The 19,488-nt window shown below is 34.1% G+C and overlaps 3 protein-coding genes across 3 annotated transcripts; 2 read left to right on the top strand and 1 right to left on the bottom strand.

The window, feature by feature from the left end:
• Positions 1–949: 949 nt before the first annotated feature.
• Positions 950–7,312, top strand: LOAG_00723 (carnitine O-palmitoyltransferase I isoform; the record flags this gene model as incomplete). The annotated part of the gene is made up of 17 exons (XM_003136263.1): positions 950–1,057; positions 1,202–1,330; positions 1,553–1,687; positions 2,442–2,546; positions 2,782–2,859; positions 3,124–3,228; positions 3,873–3,948; positions 4,238–4,358; positions 4,530–4,737; positions 4,840–4,938; positions 5,098–5,207; positions 5,312–5,405; positions 5,743–5,907; positions 6,050–6,184; positions 6,267–6,455; positions 6,644–6,811; positions 7,244–7,312. 17 exons carry the CDS (start codon positions 950–952, stop codon positions 7,310–7,312), a joined length of 2,094 nt encoding a protein of 697 aa, XP_003136311.1.
• On the bottom strand, positions 7,180–13,800 carry LOAG_00724 (glycosyl hydrolase family 31 protein). Its single transcript, XM_003136264.2, has 16 exons — positions 13,644–13,800; positions 13,192–13,428; positions 12,751–12,919; positions 12,433–12,511; positions 12,236–12,332; positions 11,866–12,046; positions 11,484–11,657; positions 11,140–11,346; positions 10,913–11,008; positions 10,369–10,632; positions 9,918–10,175; positions 9,629–9,765; positions 9,076–9,295; positions 8,710–8,871; positions 8,176–8,407; positions 7,180–8,014 (listed from the first exon to the last, which is right to left on the bottom strand). Exons 1-16 carry the CDS (start codon positions 13,766–13,768, stop codon positions 7,902–7,904), a joined length of 2,751 nt encoding a protein of 916 aa, XP_003136312.1. The 5' UTR covers positions 13,769–13,800; the 3' UTR covers positions 7,180–7,901.
• An 877-nt stretch (positions 13,801–14,677) lies between these two features.
• Positions 14,678–18,027, top strand: LOAG_00725 (DNA ligase I; the record flags this gene model as incomplete). The annotated part of the gene is made up of 7 exons (XM_020445528.1): positions 14,678–14,762; positions 14,942–15,071; positions 15,546–15,854; positions 16,076–16,270; positions 16,393–16,502; positions 17,096–17,341; positions 17,505–18,027. The coding sequence occupies exons 2-7, from the start codon at positions 14,952–14,954 to the stop codon at positions 18,025–18,027; spliced, it is 1,503 nt and encodes a 500-aa protein (XP_020304021.1). The 5' UTR covers positions 14,678–14,762; positions 14,942–14,951.
• Positions 18,028–19,488: the final 1,461 nt, after the last annotated feature.

Genomic DNA, 19,488 nt, shown 5'->3' on the forward strand with positions numbered 1-19,488 from the left:
GAATAGATAATAAACAGATGACAAAGTCGTCCAAATAAATCAAAATGGGTCATATAGCAACGAAGATAACTTATAAAGTCGACAATGCATTTCGTCAGGAAGGAGAGAAGAGCCTTAAAGATTAAAGAAGACACCAGAATTTGACAATGGTCAACTGAAAGTAACGAGCAAAGTTGGTCCTCTCACAACAGCAAAAAAAGTTCCCGAAGAACTTGAAGTCATAGTATGATCATCCGATATTTGGAGCAAATTGAAAATTAACAAGATCAATGATAGATTCCTCGAGAACTGATCGACGTTGTTGTTCGGGAGGAAATTTGATAGACTGTTCATGTTAACTTTCGGAATTCCTACGAGGCCATAACATCTCAGCAAATGAATAATGTAACGCATGGATAATTGTATTCCTTGCAGCCTGTGACAAAAGCAGCTCAATTCTTTTTTGCGACAAAAATACATAATTATAATCGCAAACAATCTCATTAATCTCGTGTAAAATTTTAAGTAACTTCGACAGCAGCTTGAACATTTCATTTCTTTTCAACGTGCTTAAGCAATGGTTAATACTATTTTACATAACCCAAAACCTTCCTATCGTACTGAAGTATATTTTCCAAGTCGATTTAAACGCATTTGCTATCGATTCAAAGTAATTTTTCTTTTTAAATTATAAATGCAACAGAATGAAAAATGTCACTTGTTTTACAAAATGTCACTTGTTTGTCACTTGTTTTTACAAAGTGCCAAAAATTCAACACTCCAATATTACTGAGTCCTTCAAACTCAATTTTACAGACTTCGACTTCAAAAACATCCAAAAATATAGAGATTTCTAATCTATAGAATCATATGATTGCAAATATTTTTAATTACTGCAAATAGATATTTTCAGAATTTTCTTCACAATCGTCTCTATCCCATCTCTCCATTTTTGTTTTCAATGATATTTATGGTGATTGCTTCACTTTTATACAGAAACCCACCGAAACGAAAATTTTCAATCATTTTGCCCGGAGCAGTTCGTGAACAGATTGCAGTTATTTCCAATGTTTTGTTGGTTAGTAAAAATTAGACTTTGATTTGAACTTTTTAGATTTGAATTCCTTGATTTTTGTATTACTGAATTAAAACTTTCAAATTAAATTGACAGCTATTGTTCTGAAGGATCATTTCCATAATTTGAAAACTTTCAAATTTGCAGATTGCTTTCATAAGCACGTATTTCCCGATATTGCTGTTCAGATTTACAATAAGACATTTATATTTTGGTTACAAAAGATATTTGTTCGAGAAAGAAGGGAACTATTCATTTTCGACAAAAGTGTGGTTTGTAAGTTTCCTAAAATTTATATTTCTGTTTAACATGAATTTTTCATAAATAATTGATTCATTTTGAAATCATAGGGCACAAAGTTTTATAATTACCGGGTAGGATTGATGTGGGCATTTAGTTTGAAGTTAAAGATGCCAATATGCCAACCATCGAACTATTTCATTTCATTTCCAACTGGTTAAACTTCGGGTATTTTTTTACCAGTAAGTAACTTTCCAGATATTTCATCGCTTATTCAATAAATTATCACCACAGTTGTATTCGTGTGAAGGGTTATTGCCAACTTTACCACTTCCATCGCTTAAAGGTACGGTCGCCAGATACCTCAACAGTGTAGAACCTCTGCTGAGCCTTGTGAGTATTTCTTTGATTGGTTAAGTATTTCTTTACTTTTTAATCATCTTTGAGAAACAATTTTGATATGCACTTTGTTATAGAAGACTTTAGGATTCAATAAGATCATTGTGGCTCACGACTAATTTTATTGATGAGTTTAATGATTGTGACCATCAGATTGAAATGTCTTACAATGAATTTCTACTTCACTCATTCTCTCCTCATTTTGAAATTTCCTATCAGACAGTTTTAAGTATTTTAAATGATTTTGAAATTAAAAATGAGTTTAAAAGCAGCGGTTTTACGTTCTGCTAAGTTTAAAAAGTTAAGCACGAAGAGTCTGCCGAGGAAGAAGTTCTCATTTTCTTTTTATTCATGCTGTCATACCTTGCAGAATGCCTAATAAAATTTTCTCTTTTCGAGAGAAAAATCAATACAACGCGGAAATTTACATCGAAATTAGCAATATGAAACTGATATGTATTATTACAGGTTAACTGGTGACAGCAAAGTTTTGTTTCTTTGTAAAAAGTACCGAACCTATTCAGGAAAATTACATTAAGCACATGTAGATGTTGCGATTTTTCGTTTCTCGTTTTTTTTTTTTGGAAGGATATTTTTTCCAAGAAAGTTTAAAACGAGCAAGCTTTTATTTAAATTAAAAGTTTTAAAAATTGAAAGAGTCATATTTTTTTAAAATTGTTCCATTGTTCAAAATTATTTGTTTAACAGTATATGAACTCAAAATCATGAGTCATTAATTCTTTTACAGGAAGAATTTACGGATGTAAAAAAGATGGCTGAGAATTTTTTAAAAAATGAAGGATGGAAACTTCAAGGATTAGCTTGGCTCTACTGGTGTTTTGTTGATAATTATGTAAGCTAACTGCATATTGTATAAGACTAAATAATTGCATCAAACAGCTAGAATTAAGAAGCAGAATAAAACGAATTAATTACCAAGATAAAGATAAATAATATGCTCTTAATGATCGAGATAAGGCTAGACAAAAATCATTTGAAAAGTCAGACAACATTACGACTTCATGAAGATGTTAACGTGAAATCGATTCCTTTCAATTAGAGAATTCCGAAAATGATTAATTTTATAGGTCACTGACTTCTGGGAGAAATTCGCTTATCACTATTCGAGGAAAGGCATTCTGATAAATAGCAGTGTTGCACATTTAGTTAGTGTTCTTCTGCTAATCATCTCCCGAAAAAGAGAAGGAAAGCGTTTTCCCTTCAGATTATATAAAATGCATGCAAAATTTTTCAGCAACAGTGAAAGAAAAGCTCAGTTTAATATTTTAATCATGCGACAAAAGTTTTATTGGTGGCATAAATTAGAGAGTCGAAGCATAGTTCATACAATTCGACCGACAGCTTATCACTTATCATTACAAATATTTGAATGTTTAGCTTGAAATTGTCACGAAGGTAAATTATTTAAGGATATTTTCGAAGGTGTGCCAGCCAATCAAGCCGTTCGAGCAGCTCATATTGTATTGTTGGAAACTCTAAGCATGCTATCGGTTGATCGGGAATCTCTACCACCTGTTAGATATTGTCATTTATTTTAATGCAACAATTTTGAGAAATTATTTCTTAAAAACAATTAAAAAAAGGACAGAAAAAAACACTTTTTTTCAATTAAAAAAAGATTCTAAAGAAGAAGGAGGAGTGAGAGAGAGAGGGAGGAGGGAGAGAGAGGGAAAGAGAGAGGAGGGAGAGAGGGAAAGGAAAGAAAGCTATCCAAAGAAAACTACTTCATTCTTTTTCATTAAAATATTTTAATGTGACACTAAAACTAAAATTCTAAAATCACCTTAGTCAACGAATGGGTCGTATATAAATATTATTCCTAGGAAAATCGATAATAAAAATTTAAAATCATCTTAAATATTGCTGGGAGCTGATCTGGAGTTATAGCCAATCTCACCAGACAACTTTGACATCAATGACATGTTACTATTAAGAAAGTTGTCACACACTGCTAATGCCTTGTGCTTTTTGACCATCGGATTTGATCTAAACTCTGTCATCAGTCTGTGTTGGTGATTGAGGGACGGGATGAAAATAAGAACTTAATGATAGAACCAAACAATATGCAAGAACCTTCTATGGCTTAACGAAATCGGTTTCTGTCGATTGAACAAAATATGGTTCTAAGTGCAATCCTCTCTATTTACTTATTTTGCAGGTAGCTGGTGGAGTTATTAGTTTATCACACCTGTGGAAGTGCTACGGAACAACACGAGTACCGGGAGAGATTATAGGTATTACTTTATGCTTATTATCCGTAAACACGTAAACTGTAAAAATTTCACTTTTTGACCTCTGACCAGCATATATATGTATTGATGAGTGACAAAGAAAATCATTTCCAATCAAAATTATCCAAACGTTTCAACACAAACGATTATAACATAAAAATTGGTAAAATGGAACATTGTGATCTATAAAAATGAATTTCACTTCTGAAACACTCGAATGATTATATCTAAATTTTCTCTTCGGATAGGACCTATGAGCAAAGTATGAGCAAATATCCGCCGCTTATTTCAGATCATTTGGAAGTGTATTGTGGAACCACACGCCATATAATTGTTTATCATCGAGGTTGTATTTATAAATTGAATGTTTTTGATGAAAATGGTCGTATGTTCGGTTTGGAAGAACTTACTGAGTAAGCCAAATTACGTGTAAAGTCTATACGAATGCTAAGTCATTCAAGACACCAATCTAATTTAGAAACTATTCCCTTTCTTCTAATTAGTTTCTTGTAGTGTTTTCACTCTTTCTTTTTTAATTGATGAATGTAATGATGTTTAAGGCATGTTTCTGTACTTCATTTAAGGATATTTTCGGAATTGCTGACTCGCGATGAAAGCGCTGGAAAAGTAGAAGGACGAATAGCGGCATTAACGACCGACTCTCGAAACCAGTGGTGTTTGAACCGCCGTCGATTTTTTCTGGAAAATGCTATAAATCGTGCTTCTTTAGCCGTAATAGAATCGGCTATTTTTTCTCTGATTCTTGATGACGCTAAATACAGCAGCGACCCAGTAGGAATTTTACTCAAACTACATGCATATTCATTGTGGTACTTATTCTTTTTGACATGCATGCACGCATCATGCATTTCTCTACAGATTTATTCACTCTAGGAAGCGCTTGAAATTTTCTTGAAAAATATGCTAACTGGTGATGGAAGCAATCGTTGGGCGGACAAATCATTAAATTATGTCATTTCCAGTAATGGAAGGGTTAGTTATCTTTATTATTGCGTCCTGCTATGAATATAAAGACACACAAATGGAGCCTCTATGTTCATTTGTGTCTAATACGCTCTTTGAAAATTGCATTGCTTAGAAGGAATGACAATAAGCTTTGTCAAAGAATGACCTGACCTCTTCAATTCACAGTTAGTTTTTAGTGTGGCGGAACAACAGAACATTCAGTTGCCGATGGAGCAGAATTTGCTTACATTTTCGAAAATTATCTTTCCTCAGATCTCCACATCATTCATCATTAAGTTTTTTCTTTTTTTTTACATAAACAATTTCATTCCTTCATTCTTTGTTCCACGTTGACAAAAGTCCATTTACTACCTGACTTACTTATTCATTAAGTTTACAGATATCCAAAAGAAGTGAAAGAGGTGGTGCGTCTCAACAATTTTCCTGCAACGAAAAATTATGCTGTTCGACTAAATTTTGATATTAACGAGCAGGTGAAAGTTTTCAGCAACTTTGGAAATAGGAACTTACTTTCGGCGTTTTTATTATGGCCTGTGAAAATATCATTGATAGCTTCGTGGCATCTTCAATTCTTCATTGGGAAAGATGTGAAATAAAAAAAAAAAATTTTAAAGAGATACAATGCAACGAAAAATACCAGAAGTTCAAGTACTGAATTCCCCGTAGATTAGTCGAAATTCCTGGTTTCCTATTAAGACATTAGTCATTTTTTAAACTGATCGTTTACTGTTTCCATACTGGTCCGGCCAAAGGAAGAAAGAATATATCTTTTTTTCCAGCTTTTTTTTTGAAGACTAAAGTATAATTTAGATGAAGGCAGAGATTATCCGTTGTTATGCCAGTTATCAGGAACAAATCAATGATGTCGATGTAGCCTGCCTTGTCTTCCGTGACTTTGGCAAAGGCTTTATCAAGGAATCTCGCATTTCACCTGATGCATTTGTTCAAATGGCTATACAATTAGCGAGCTTTAAAGTTGACTTTCTTACTAATTACCACCAATAGGAGGAAGACTGGCTGATTATAGATAAATATTTTATGCTAAGAATTTAATCTTTTAAAGTCCAACAATTATGAAAAATAGGTCTTTTTTGAAGACCTCGAGAGATTCTTCTAGGATCAAGGCAAATTTTCTCTGACCTACGAATCGACATCAGCAAGATTTTATGCAAAATCAAGGACAGAAACATTACGTTCCGTAACAAAAGAATCATGCGCATTTGTTAAGTCAATGGTCAGCACAGAGAGCAGCGTAAGGTTCCAACTCAATTTGAACTTCTTTTAAAATTCATATATCTAAAGATATATAAAACACATTTGCAATAAGATTTCAGAACGAAGAACGCGTTAAATTATTGAAGGAAGCGGCTGGAGTTCACGTAATTAATAGCAAGGAATGTTTAACTGGAAGTGGTGTTGACCGACATTTATTTGTTCTTCATATTTTGAGCAAAATGACTGGCATAAACAGTCCATTGTTGAATTACTACATAGCTCAACCTTGGGAACTTAGTACAAGCCAGGTAAAATATAATTAACACCCCTCAAAATCAGAAAAGTGACGCATTTTTTCACCTGATCATTGAAACTAAAAAGTAAACAAGCAAATCATACGCTGAAAATTGTCTTCCAATCTGGAAATGCGAAATTAACATTGAAATGTTTCGAAATCAAAACTCTCTTCATCTCTGCAACTAAAATATCACTACAGACACCGAATATGACACGTCAAATAAATGAAGACGAACATCCAAACCTTTCATGGTTTGGCGCTGGTTTCCAGGCTGTTTGTAAAACTGGATATGGTATCAGTTATCGTTTTGCTGGCAATCATTCAATATGTATGAATATTGCCTCCTATAAGTCTGCCGAAAATACGGTTCGTTTATTTCCTCTTTTTAACCAAGTTGTCCTCGCTATTGCTGTAACTTCTGAATCCTTCCAAATGCCCTTCCTCTGTGAACTAAATCCATTTCCAGTGCTTTAATTCTTCGGTTTCACTTTTGTCCACTGGTTTTCAATACACCGATTGTGCAAACGCATGTTGTCCTGCAGCCTTGAAAAAGTGTAGGTGAAGTAGATATGACGATCTTGAGAGTATTGTCTCAAAAGAAAGTGTGCTAAAATCAAAACTCCCTTTGGAGTAATCCCGATCTCTATACGATATGGAACAGAAACCATGATCCTCGAAGAATTTCATTGTTATGCCATCAAATATAATCTTACATATAAAGAAGTAATGCTGAACTACTTTAGCACAAAAGTTAATTGGTCCATCGCAATATTTCTTCAGTTTTTATGTTTATTGCAGGATTCACACCGACTTAGACAACATTTGATACAATCAATGCACGAAATTTCTGCCATGTTCAGGATTTAAACTATCCCTAATTTCCTAAAGAAGTTTATGTTTATTTTTACGTACGTCCCGAGTAGAGAAGAGAAAATAAACAAAATTAATAAATTTTGCCAAAAACAACACAATCACTAGAGCACCAACAACAAACGTATCCTGTCAAGGTATTTTACACTGCAAATCCAAAATGCGTAAACAATTATGAAACTAATAGCATGTTTATCGCCTTTGGTAATATGCTGACAGCAGATAAAGTACTCGGCAGTAATCGTCACCCGGGATTAGGGTGAGTATACTCTCTGAAATATTCTTTTACCAGAAATTTGAAGTCCTAAAATTTTTGGGATTTAGAGAGGGCTAATAAGAAATAAGTTAAAAAGTTAACAATCGGAGCATTAATATAAACTGGAGCATCAATTTAACAAATGTATTTGAAGAGAAATCGTACCACAAACTCTACAAACATCATAACATATAGCAACTACAATCCGCCAAAATTAGTATAATGGAATTGATAATTTGAGACCGAGAGTGACGAATTTCATGCAAAAGAGTCCTATTACATTTCAGTCCATGAAGCAGAAATGAAATGATCGTAAAGATCGTTCAGCAATTACATATGAATATCAATTCTGAATTCCTGTGTTAATAGAGCATTCGGTTTTCGAATAATCAGAGTTTGAGCATCGCGATCATGCGTATAATCAGCAGTTTCTGGATTCCAATCTAAAAAATACGGAAGTGTAAGAAGCAAGAAAGTTGCAATGAAAATGAATCATGCTTCAATTGACTAATATTAATTCCCGAAATACTGGTAGTCACATGTGAAACTTAACTATTTGGAAGCGAGGGAAATATCTGGAAATTATGCATATTAAAACGGTTACCATCTAAATAAATATGAATATTTGTCGGGTAGTATCGAACGCCTCGTATTATAATCTTCTCTATAACAGCATCACTTTCTAATTTTCCTCCTTTATCCAAATTCTTTGACGAAATTGAATGCAACTGATCGCCTTCTTTCTTGTAGATAAAACCCCAATAGAAATACTGACCATTTTTGTAATCAAATGTCTCTCCATCATCCATATAAATTGTCCCATTTGCATAATCATCCTACAAAGATTTCTGGATGCAATCAAGACATAAAACGTGAGAAAATATAAGATAACTAAGAGATACTATGTACGGTGAATTTATATCCCAATGAATGGTTTCTTCTAAATTTCTGCGAGCACTTTACTGCGACTTTTGTTTCAAAAGACAAAGACTATATTTACAACTTATTACTGCTAAGAATCTTTCAGAAAGATAGAGTCGGGTTCTATAGCAGAGAATACTGCAACAATATAATTTGCTTGTGCAACATATCACACAGATTTAATAAAATCTGTCACAGATTTAGTAAAAAAATTTACATGAGAGCTTATTGCGATGTACAAAGTAATGGGATCCTGAAACATCAATGATGAAGCCCGCCGTACTCTTTCCCATGTCGGAATGATAGTACCACCTCGTTGGAATAACGGTATTACATCGATTGGCGTACTCATGTAAACAGCACCAGGAGCTAAACGACCCTAAAGAAAAACGCCTTCACACATAACGTCAATACGTATTTTCCTAAAGGAAGTTTGAAACAATTTTTATTCTTTATAACAATTTTCTTTCTTGCTCACATTATCACCATATATTTGATTATGGATAATTATGCGTCTTCGTTTCTTGTTATGCTTTACATGACCAATAATCAATAATAAAGGTGGCAAAAAGAAGTATCAGACCTTGTGATCATTCCATTCGTACCATATTACGTTTCTTTTACCCGGCAAATATAATGAGATGGACTGCACATCTGGGTCCATCACTGGACGCACAAGTAAGCTGGAACCTAATAACCACTCACGTTCTTCATCAAATGCACCTTCATCGTCCGGAAATTCTGCCCATAATGGCCTCATTGGTGGTTTTCCGGTAAGGGTATGTTCGTAAAACAAAGTGTACCTAAGTGTTAAAACAGTGGAATATGCATGGAAAAAAACAGAGACGTAAAACAGATTTGCCAGTAAAAAATAATCAAATAGGACAACGTAATAATAATTTCAAATGAAGAGACACATGCCATGATTTAAAAGCATTATCAGTAGCATTCGTGCAGTGCAGTAAAATAACACTTGTCGAAAAATCCAGAAAAAATAATTCAATAAAAATTATTAAAAAGTCCTATTCTAACCAGGGCTCTAAAAGTTTTAGTCTTCAGAAACTTAGATAATCCGAAGAGATACAATCATTCTCCAAAGCTTTTACAAAAAAGAAAAGCATAACCCAAAAACTTACCAGTAAGGCAAGAAAGAATAACGAGTTCGAATCGCTTGACGAATTGCTAATTTCGTGCTACTTGAGAATAACCATGGCTCTCTGCGCTTCGTGTCAATATGGGAATGAGATCTAAAAAATGGCTGGAAAGCAGCGACCTGAAAAGAAAATTTTTAAACGGTTTTTCGTCACAATAATTTTAAAAATTACATAAATCAATTTGAGTGTAAAGGTGCGATTTCAACCAGAAATTCATTCTCCCAAATCCAATGTAATCAATTTCACAGCCACTCATAATCCAAAGTATTACCTGGTACCAACGTATTAAAAGTTGTTCATCTGGATTACCAAAGAAACCACCAACATCAGCGCCAACATGTGGTATGCCAGAAATAGACAATGAGAGTAGCATAGGTACAGTTACTTTTAACTGTTCCCAACTTGCTGTATTATCACCGGTCCATACAGCTGCTGTACGTTGGCTACCAGCAAAAAATGATCGGGTCAATATAAACGGTCGTCTGCGACCATTTGTACGTTCCAAATGGCCGAGATAAGTCGATAAATGCTAAAAAACGTTAAAATTAATTAAAAGCTGCACTCACGCATATTTTAGCCTGTATTAAGAATGAACTTCAAGATATTGAAAGCAATACTTCAAGCACCATAAAAGAAGCTGAGTAAGCCGATAAATATAAGAGAAGACAATTTTCAATGAAATAAAATTAAAGTTTCAGAGCTTGTTAAAATTTGTAACTGACATAATAAAAACCATAAATGTTGTGGACATCACGATGTTCCCAATCACCAAAATGTCTAGCATCTTTGTGCATTGTTATTTCTGGACCACTGAACACTGCCGGTTCATTCATATCATTCCATGTGAACAGATCTTGCGTTGAACCAACATACTGATCAAAAGTGAATTTTTTTGCCCAGAAATTACGAACTGCTGGATTTAGAAAATCAAGATATACCGATGTACCTGGCCAACAGTGTCCTTCGTAGTCTTCACCATCCCTCTTCTAAATTAGTGGCAACAGTACAGAAAAGCAAAAGAGATAAGTCCGAGACTCAGAATAAAATCTTGTAAAAACTTTGAAATATGAAAGATGCAGTGAAACAAAGAAAACGGTTAATGGTATGAATGCATTTGAAGATGCAAGCAAATAACCCAAAAAAATAGAATTTCGTCACTAATAAGGAAAAATTAAACAAAATTCTAAATCCAAACAATCCCCTAACTAATGTAACTTTTCTAATGTTGAAAAATAAGGAATCTGTAAAAAAAAGGATATAGCACACCTTTACAAAGTAGCCGAGTTTTTTCGCTTCTTTGTATATGTGATAATTATCGTCTTTTTTTACGTGGGGATCAATAATTGTGACCATTTTGCGCCCCTGCAGACACACAAGAATGATTACAGTTATATGAAATTAAAGGGACAGAAATGCATTGAGAAAAGTCTTTAACTTCAGAATCTGAATAAAAACCCAAAAAATTTTCGTAATAAACTCCTCAAAAAACTTACTTTTGCTACCAAGTTATCGATCATTTCTTTCGGTTTTGAAAATTTATTAGGATCCCATGTGAAGTATCGTTTTGCATCAGTATGTTCAATATCAAGCCAAATAGCATCTACCGGTATATCATGTTTATCAAAGTTCGCATGTACTTCACGAACATCACCCTCATCATTATAATTCCATCTGCACTGATGATAAGCCAGTGCAAAAAGCTGGAACATAAAAACAGTGAGAAATATTAGAAAATATTTACTTCCTGTAACTGGATCAAAATTTTATAGTTTCAAGAAAATATGACAAAGTAAAACATTAAAAATTGTTACATAACTAAAAAGTAGTGAATACATACGGGCGGTAACGGATAAACTCCAGTCAGTGCAGAATTTTGCCTAAATATATCATTAGGTTTTGGACCTAACATTAAGAAAAAATCAATGAGGCCAGATTCCGACATGAAATGAACATCAATCTGTGGCAAATCTACGGAGTTTCTGAATTTCTCAACAAATGAACGCAGGATACCCTGAAATTAATCAATAAAACTGTTTGAATCGTTTGAATAGCTTTTGCACTGAAAATTTTTGAAATTTTTGATACACTGGGTATAGGAAAAAGTTACACAAAAACCAAAAATATTTGTTTGAAATATTCGTTCATCTCTGAAGTAATTTACCCATCACAACAATTTTACTATATTCCAAGTCAAAAATAAAAAAGAGAATAAAACACACCTTGTCAGCGGTTGAAGAGTTAACATCTACCCATGTTTCGGCAGCATTCAACCAAAGCATGCCTAATGAATGCTCCTTGTTATGAGCTAACAAAAATGGTACAGCGCCATATAGAGACATGAGTTCATTAACTTCGAATTCAAAAACATCCAAATTATATAATCGATAAGGATCCATAGATCTGAAGACTTTTTTTTGGAAGAAAACTAGAAATTAAAAACCATAATCTGTTACCAAGAATGCTGGTAACTGGTATCGATAACAGATAGTTTAATGATACCTACTACTAAAGTTATGCTACTTCAGCTGATTAAAACTTATAAGGAATATTCATTTTCCCAAAACATCCAAATATACTGAAAATTCTCACGTTGTAGATCTCAGTGCAAAACTGTCTGCGTGTTCGGGTAAACCATATATAAATTTATAACCAATGAAAGATAGATCAACGCCGACAGAACTTGATCCTGGAAATTTTAAACGAAGTCAACAGAACTGAATAGAGTCTACGAAAAAATTACGAATACATATCTGATTCAGCCAATAAAGTAGTATTATAGAAGTTACCAAACGGTTTAGAATCGTGATGATTTTTAAAATTCTCATCCCAGAAGCCATCTGCTGCTTCTGCTTCATTTCCATCTTCCTGGAAAACAAATACGTAGTAACTATATACCCAAAAACTTTTTCCAGAAAGATTTAAACTCAACTTGTATTTGATTAGTAGATTACGAAGACAACTCAAGAAAAAATGATAAAATCTACCAAGTGATAGTAACTGAAAGCATAACAATGACAATTCAAAAAAATATGATAAAATCTGCCGAAAAGTTAGTAATAAAAACACGACAATATACACAGCATCAAGGTAATCGGAAAATATACCTTTTTTCTAAAGTGCTCAAATTTCAATGCACTGTTAGGGTTGACACTGATAACTAATTCATCTTTCATGAATAAATCAATTCGAAAAGGTTCATAATTCAACAATATTTTTGCATTGTTTGCTGTGATCATAACGGTCGAATTGTCGTTGACTTCAACCGATTTAAAGCTATAATAGAAAACCAATCAGAAAGCTGATACCAAAACAGTTACAAGTACCAACATTAAACAAAAGCTACATTCAGAAGTAGAAACTATTTACCATAATTTCCAACACAACTAATCTGTTTAAAATGAACATGGAAATTCTGCGTTTAAGTTCCCTCTTATTGTAGAACTATTCCGAAAGGGAAGGCTGGCAGTATTAAAAATCCTTGTATTTTGTTTTAATAATTCAGCTGAGGACAACGAGACAATGCAAATGCAAAAGCTTAAGCTTACTCGACAGTTTTTAAATTGTTTCCATCCTTTAAGGCGTCTAAAGGCTGAAATCGTGGTCGTACCGATGGTTCTTTTTCATCAATTAATACTCTGATTGTTGCATCACTCAAAGAAACGACGCTCAATTTCAATCTATTAACTCTGCTTTCTAAATCTGCAACCACTGCTGAATCATTACGCGTAACGCTTCCCACAACTACTACATAACCCGCTTTCTCGGCTTGTGTTCTGTGCCGCCTGAAATATCTCGTTTCTAATATTTCAATCATTTCTTGAAAAATTACGAAACTAAGAAAACAAGTTATCAGTTCACACTCAACATTGCTTGTTGAGTGTCCACAAATAATTAACTTATATATATTCTATTTTCTCATGATTCTGCTGTCCACAATTCGTTTGGATAGTTTCAGAGTAATAATCGACTTTATAGATAGAAAAAAAGATTAACTAACTTGCAAAAACCCGACTGTTCACATTTCTTGAAATTACTTCTGTCGACTGCTTGAGTGATTTGTATAGAGATAAAACTGGTAAAAGTAACTATAAGGGTCAAAAAATGCAACACACCGTACCACATCGGTCTACACTTTAATTCCAGTGCACCTGAAAAAGTGTGCCTGCAACCTTGATGATACAGAAATTTTCCTCTAACGAAGAAAAACGTCTTGCAAAGAGGCATTCAGCATCATTACATCGGCCACAATACAGACATTCGCCAGTTTAACTTCCTCTAATTATTACAAATGTTTTCGGTTTTGTGTTGCAAAGATATGTTGGGTATTTTCAGGCGCATAGATTAAGTTAACGTGGTGCATATCAAATAAATTAAACTAGTTGTCACATTAATTACTGAAGCAGGAAAGAAACAAGTAACACATAATGTAAGGACACTAATGCTTCACACATACGCACACACACACACACACACACACACACACACATACACACATACGTACACTCACATATAAGACTAAGGGAAATGCTGAGGTTTGCCGGGATATTTGCCTTCCTTGGTCTTCTTTTGGATAACTTGGAGGGCAACATCGAGGGGAATTTGTAAGTTTCACAGAGACTATCCGACTTTCTGCCAGGTGTTGGGTCACCTAACTATATCAGACAAATTACCTAGAAGCCTTACCCTATTCCACGCAGGCACTCGTGATATCTGAATTCGGTCAGTGATCGTAATACTTTTCCACATCGGGGAACAATGAATACAGAGAGAGAAGGGTTAGAAAGAAGAGAAACAAGAACCTAGTGATAGTTGCATTTGTTACAAGGAACAAGGGAGTTGATTTGAGAAGCAGAGGGCTTTGTAAGTCTCCCAATGGTGACAATTCACTTTTTTGAGTAAAGGAATAGGAAGAAATGGAAAAATGAAAAACAGGAAAAGAGAGCAATAAAAGTGTTGAAAAAAAGGGGAGAACTATGAAGCATATAGGAACCAGTTTGGTATTTGAAAGTATGACAAAAAATTTCAAAATCACAAAAATTTGCATAATTTGATGATTGATAGGAAATCAGGCAGGCGGAGGCCAGGTTGCAGGAGGTTACGTCAAGAAGTTGGAATGGTAAGTTTGGGATGGATTATTTGATTTAATGAAGAAGTGAGTAGGAGGTGGAAGTCATACATGAATTTCATCTTTTGTGTCATTCGTGCACCTTGCCAAACACTTCTTTGAATGTTAGGGGCTGAACATAATGAAAAAGTTGTGGTTTAGATTTAAATTTTCGCAGACTTTTTTTTCAGACTGTGTTAGATGCCACAGCCAGGCGTGTTGATCAATGGATTTATCGCGGTTGACAAATTCCCGAAAGACGCTGCCATCAAGTATTATTTCCTAACGCATGCGCATTCTGATCACTACGCCGCTGTTGATGTAAGCTTTCCATTGAATCCGTTCTTTGTTTCTTAACTTTTCGAGTACTGTTACTGTGATTTTTTTTTAGTAAAGGTGAGCGAATAAGGACTTACTGATTTCAAAGAATAAGTTAGAATTGTTTTCACAAAATCAGACTTCTACTCGTAAATGATACTGTTCATTTCGTCCGAATGCAATTCGTATGCAACTGTATATTTCATGAATTCTGTCTGATCACTGTTTACTCCCTCCGTTCATTAGTTAATATCATTATGAATTTAACACTAAAGTATGCCCTGGTGAATGAATAGCTGCAATAATGAATGAAATGCAGTAGTAATCTTATTAACAGTAAACGTGTGGTGCTAGATAATGTGTTGACAACTTTCATTCATTTCAGTTGCTAAATTATAGTAGAAATTTCAAATTTCGATTATTCCCAAAACTTAATCTTTGTATACCTGGATCTGTGCACTCCGTTTTTTGTTACAGAATAAATGGAATAATGGTCCTATATATTGCTCACCTGTGACCGCTCATATTCTCCCAATCGTTACTCATCGTCCGAGATCGAAGCGTGCTGGAATTAGGAGCCACTTAATTCATGCCCTGGACCTAAATGTTTGGCATCATATGGATGGCTTCTCAGTGATGCTGTTAGATGCAAATCATGTTCCTGGTTCTGTAATGTTTCTCTTTGAAGGTGATAAAATATCAGAAGGTCCAATTCTTTTTACAGGTGATTTTCGAGCGGATATTCGACTTTATCAAAATATATTTGCGGTATCGGTTTTACGAGAGGTTAGTTTGGATTTGAAACTCCTTCACATATGCAGTGCGTACAATAGCAAAGTATATTATATTAATTAGTAATAAAGCAAAAAGGTGGCAATCAAGTTTCCTTTTTTAATGATGAATAGTGTAGAGGCATAAAATTTGTTTAAAATAATATCACTTAGTCTTTATGAAAATCATTTATCTGAAGAGAGGTTATTCTGCTAATATGTAAATAATTCATCTAGAGGAGTCTTAGCACAATATATTTGGATACTACATACATTAATTGTACACGAGAAGAATTTCCTAGTCGAGAAGTTTCATCAGCTGAAATATGTAACGTTTTGCGTGAGTTATTTGATGGTTCTAAGCCGATAACGATTATGGTCCCGAAAGTTGGCCGAGAGCAATTACTTGTTGACGTAGCTGTTGAATTCAAAGTAGGTGTATTAATTGCATGTACTGCTAATTTATCTTGCCTTTTTCTAATTTTGTCGAAAGCATGCTAGAACATGTCCGTTAGAAGCAGGAACGTTCATTTGCATATTGATGCTTTTTGCAGTGCAAGATATGGGTTGATTATATTCGCTTTCAAGTAGCCAAAATTCTTGGATTAAGTGAATATTTCACAACAGAAAAAGACGGAACTTTTATTTGGACATGTACAAGGCGGTAAGTGAAATTATTACGAATTCATCTGATAGCATTGAACTCCTAGGCAGTGATAGGAATGAATAAAGCCAAGTCTGTACGTCCAGGAAATGAGAAGTGATAGGAATGAAATTGTCACTTACGTAATTGATATTAATGTAACTCATGAATCAAGATGAAGTCATGCGAGATTGACTGCTGTGATAATTAACTGCATGTAAAACTCTATTCAAGTTTTAAAATGCTTCGATTCAGAAATATTCGTTCAGTTCTTTACGATGAGGATTTTCATGTCATCGATCTTTCCATGCTACGTCATATCAAGCCCAACTCAATCATTTAGTAAGGATAAATATGTTTTTATGATTGTGTATATGTATATTCAATATGTATAATTCTGGAAAAGAGGAAATCCAGCAGCGTTCTGGAATGGTGTCAATTAAGAAACATCATTACTAAAGCTGTCAACCAAATCGGTATCAGCAAAGCACCCTTTGGGAAAGTCTAGAAAGTCTAGGAAAGTCTGTCAGCCAAATCGATGTCAGGAAAGTTTAGAAATATTTTCAGAGATTTGCCGTATGCTGAATCACGTATTTTGTTAACTAAACTTCCAGTGACGAAAGGATGTGCTACGTTGAATATTCCGACCACAGCAGCCCAAATGAAATACGTGATTTTCTTTCCCAGCTTTCATTTTCTCGAGTTATCGGATTGTCAGTGCAGTTGTCACAAAAACAGACCGCAGAACTAGAGGGACTTAGTGTGACGAGTTTCAATGACGTATTAATAAGAACTGGAACTGATGAGCGTGTCGATGAAAACAAATTATCTTCGCTGGCATCATCAACCATTCAGAGCAGGTTTCTTGAGCGTTTTACTCTCTCTGTTCACAATTTTTTTCTTTACTTTGAAAAATGTAGATTAAAAAAATTCATATTTTGTTCTGTATGTAATGAGACTTTAGCATTTATGTTGAAGAATTGATTACTGAGTGTTGATTGCGATGAAATGCAATTTTTTCAGAATTGAATTGGCTAACAATCGTGCTTTTGATGTTGAAATACTGCAGCGCAGAACCAACCATGGCCAGAAGCAAGAATTAAATGCAGCTGATGATTCTGAAATAGAAATCGACGAAGAAAATACAAATATAATTTTTGCCGAAACGATATTTGGAGCAGATTTGCCAGTGAAAAACTTAGAAGGTACTAGGTTGTCGAGTGAAACAGCTACGAAATCAGATGGGAAGCTTCAAAGAGCTGCGGGAAAAATTGAGACAAATGCTGGAGGTTTACTGGAAGCTGTTGATAATGAGGGTTATTACAATTTCAATATGGCAATGAGGGAATTGACACGAGATGAGGAAAATCTGACAATACGTATTTGTATGGAATTGAATAATAATGGAAATGCAGAAGAGGATAATCCGTTGCATGAATTTATTGATGAAATAAGTATTTCAAAACAACTAGAAAATTTGGATAGTTTCACTGAAAACTATTACGAGGTTGTAAATACTGTGGCAGAAATACAAATAGGTTTTTGATTTTTTTGATTTTTGTTCATTTTCCTTTCGTTTATCTTTACGTGCTCGATATATATATATATATGTCGAGTAGGCATATATGTATGATGTGTACAGAAATTGGCGGGTCATGAATTAGTTATTTCCAGTTTCTGTGTTTTGGAAATTTTCCTCCATGAACTGTTTATTTATTCGATGACTGCTACAGTGACTTACACTTTGATAGAATCAGAACACTGAGTTAAATTAACTTATGGGGATCATTAGCAATTCATTATTGTAATGGCTAACGGATTTCAGTTCATGATATATCCTACAACGTTCAAGAGCATATCGTTTATGACAGTTCACAGGGACCAGCGATAGACATTCCTCCGGAGTGGCTGAATGAATCAGGTTTGACGAGAATCCGTTGCCATAACTTGGTGTTAATTTTAATATTTTTGTTGCCGTCCTTCACTGTTTTCATAAGGATAATGACATTCCAGCATCATAACATTCGCCCTGAATACTTTTTCACAAGTTAATGAGAAGAAGTTGACATTTTCGAGCTTAAATCATCCGAAGTTTGACCAGCCAATAGATTCAAAAATATAGTTTGGACGCTGCTGTAATAATCCTATTGCCAAAAGCTCATGAACAGCAATGCTGGAAATTTGACGGTATTTTCTCTTAGAAATTTGAAAAAAATGTTTTCTCCGGTTTTATCGCTCATCTTATATAAGTACAGTGATTGAACGCTATTTTCATTGGAAAAAACAGGTTTAAATAGTATTTCTTTTATGAAGAAATTTTCAGAAAAAGTCGATGAATCCATTATAATTGAATTGGATTAAAGATTGGATCTCAGGTTTTTGGTACAGTTGATTCTCTGGCTTCGTTTGAATAAATCACTTTATTTTTACATGCCTAACTGTAGCTTTTGAATTTTATCTCGTTTAGCTTTTTATCACGTATCTTCTCTCTTTTTCTGTCACACTCAGTTAGTGCCGTTGCTGTTTGCAGTCTTCAGAATTATAGAAACCCTATAAATTTTCTCGAAATGCTTCGTTTCCTCTTCTTTCCCAAAATTATTATTTCGATTATGGTGTACACTAGTTTGTTGTTTTATAGATTCTATACTCTAAGAGTATGTTACCATAAATTAAAGAATTAAATGATAGTCTTTCTATTCATCTGGGAAAATCAAGTAGTTTTGGAAGTGGTTTGCATGGAAGTTCTCTTATTCAACTGTTTTTTTTTTCTTATATCTTTTGCTTCTGAATCCAAATATGAATCTGAGTCTCGCTATCCTTTATACGTAGCATTTCTGAAAGAAAAAAGTGCATATGTTTTTCATTTGGCTAGGGGTTCTCGCCTGCAAAGGTTTTGTAAACGAAGTCTAGTTTCGGGTTAGGAAATTTTTTACCATGATTAATTTTGAATATCTCCTATCTAGTTTCCTTCTGAAATGTTTTAAGCTAGAAAGTCAAATAATTTTGA

Source organism: Loa loa (assembly GCF_000183805.2).
Source record: "Loa loa unplaced genomic scaffold supercont3.17, whole genome shotgun sequence".
Classification (NCBI taxonomy): domain Eukaryota; kingdom Metazoa; phylum Nematoda; class Chromadorea; order Rhabditida; family Onchocercidae; genus Loa; species Loa loa.

Bases quoted from the DNA above. Each gene is read 5' to 3' on its own strand.
- LOAG_00724 (XM_003136264.2), bottom strand. From the start codon at position 13,768: ATGTGGTACGGTGTGTTGCATTTTTTGACCCTTATAGTTACTTTTACC. The intron at 12,047-12,235 runs GTGAGAATTTTC...AAAAGTCTTCAG, and splicing joins TTTGCACTGAGATCTACAAC to ATCTATGGATCCTTATCGAT. The intron at 11,347-11,483 runs GTATGTATTCAC...TTTATGTTCCAG, and splicing joins GAGTTTATCCGTTACCGCCC to CTTTTTGCACTGGCTTATCA.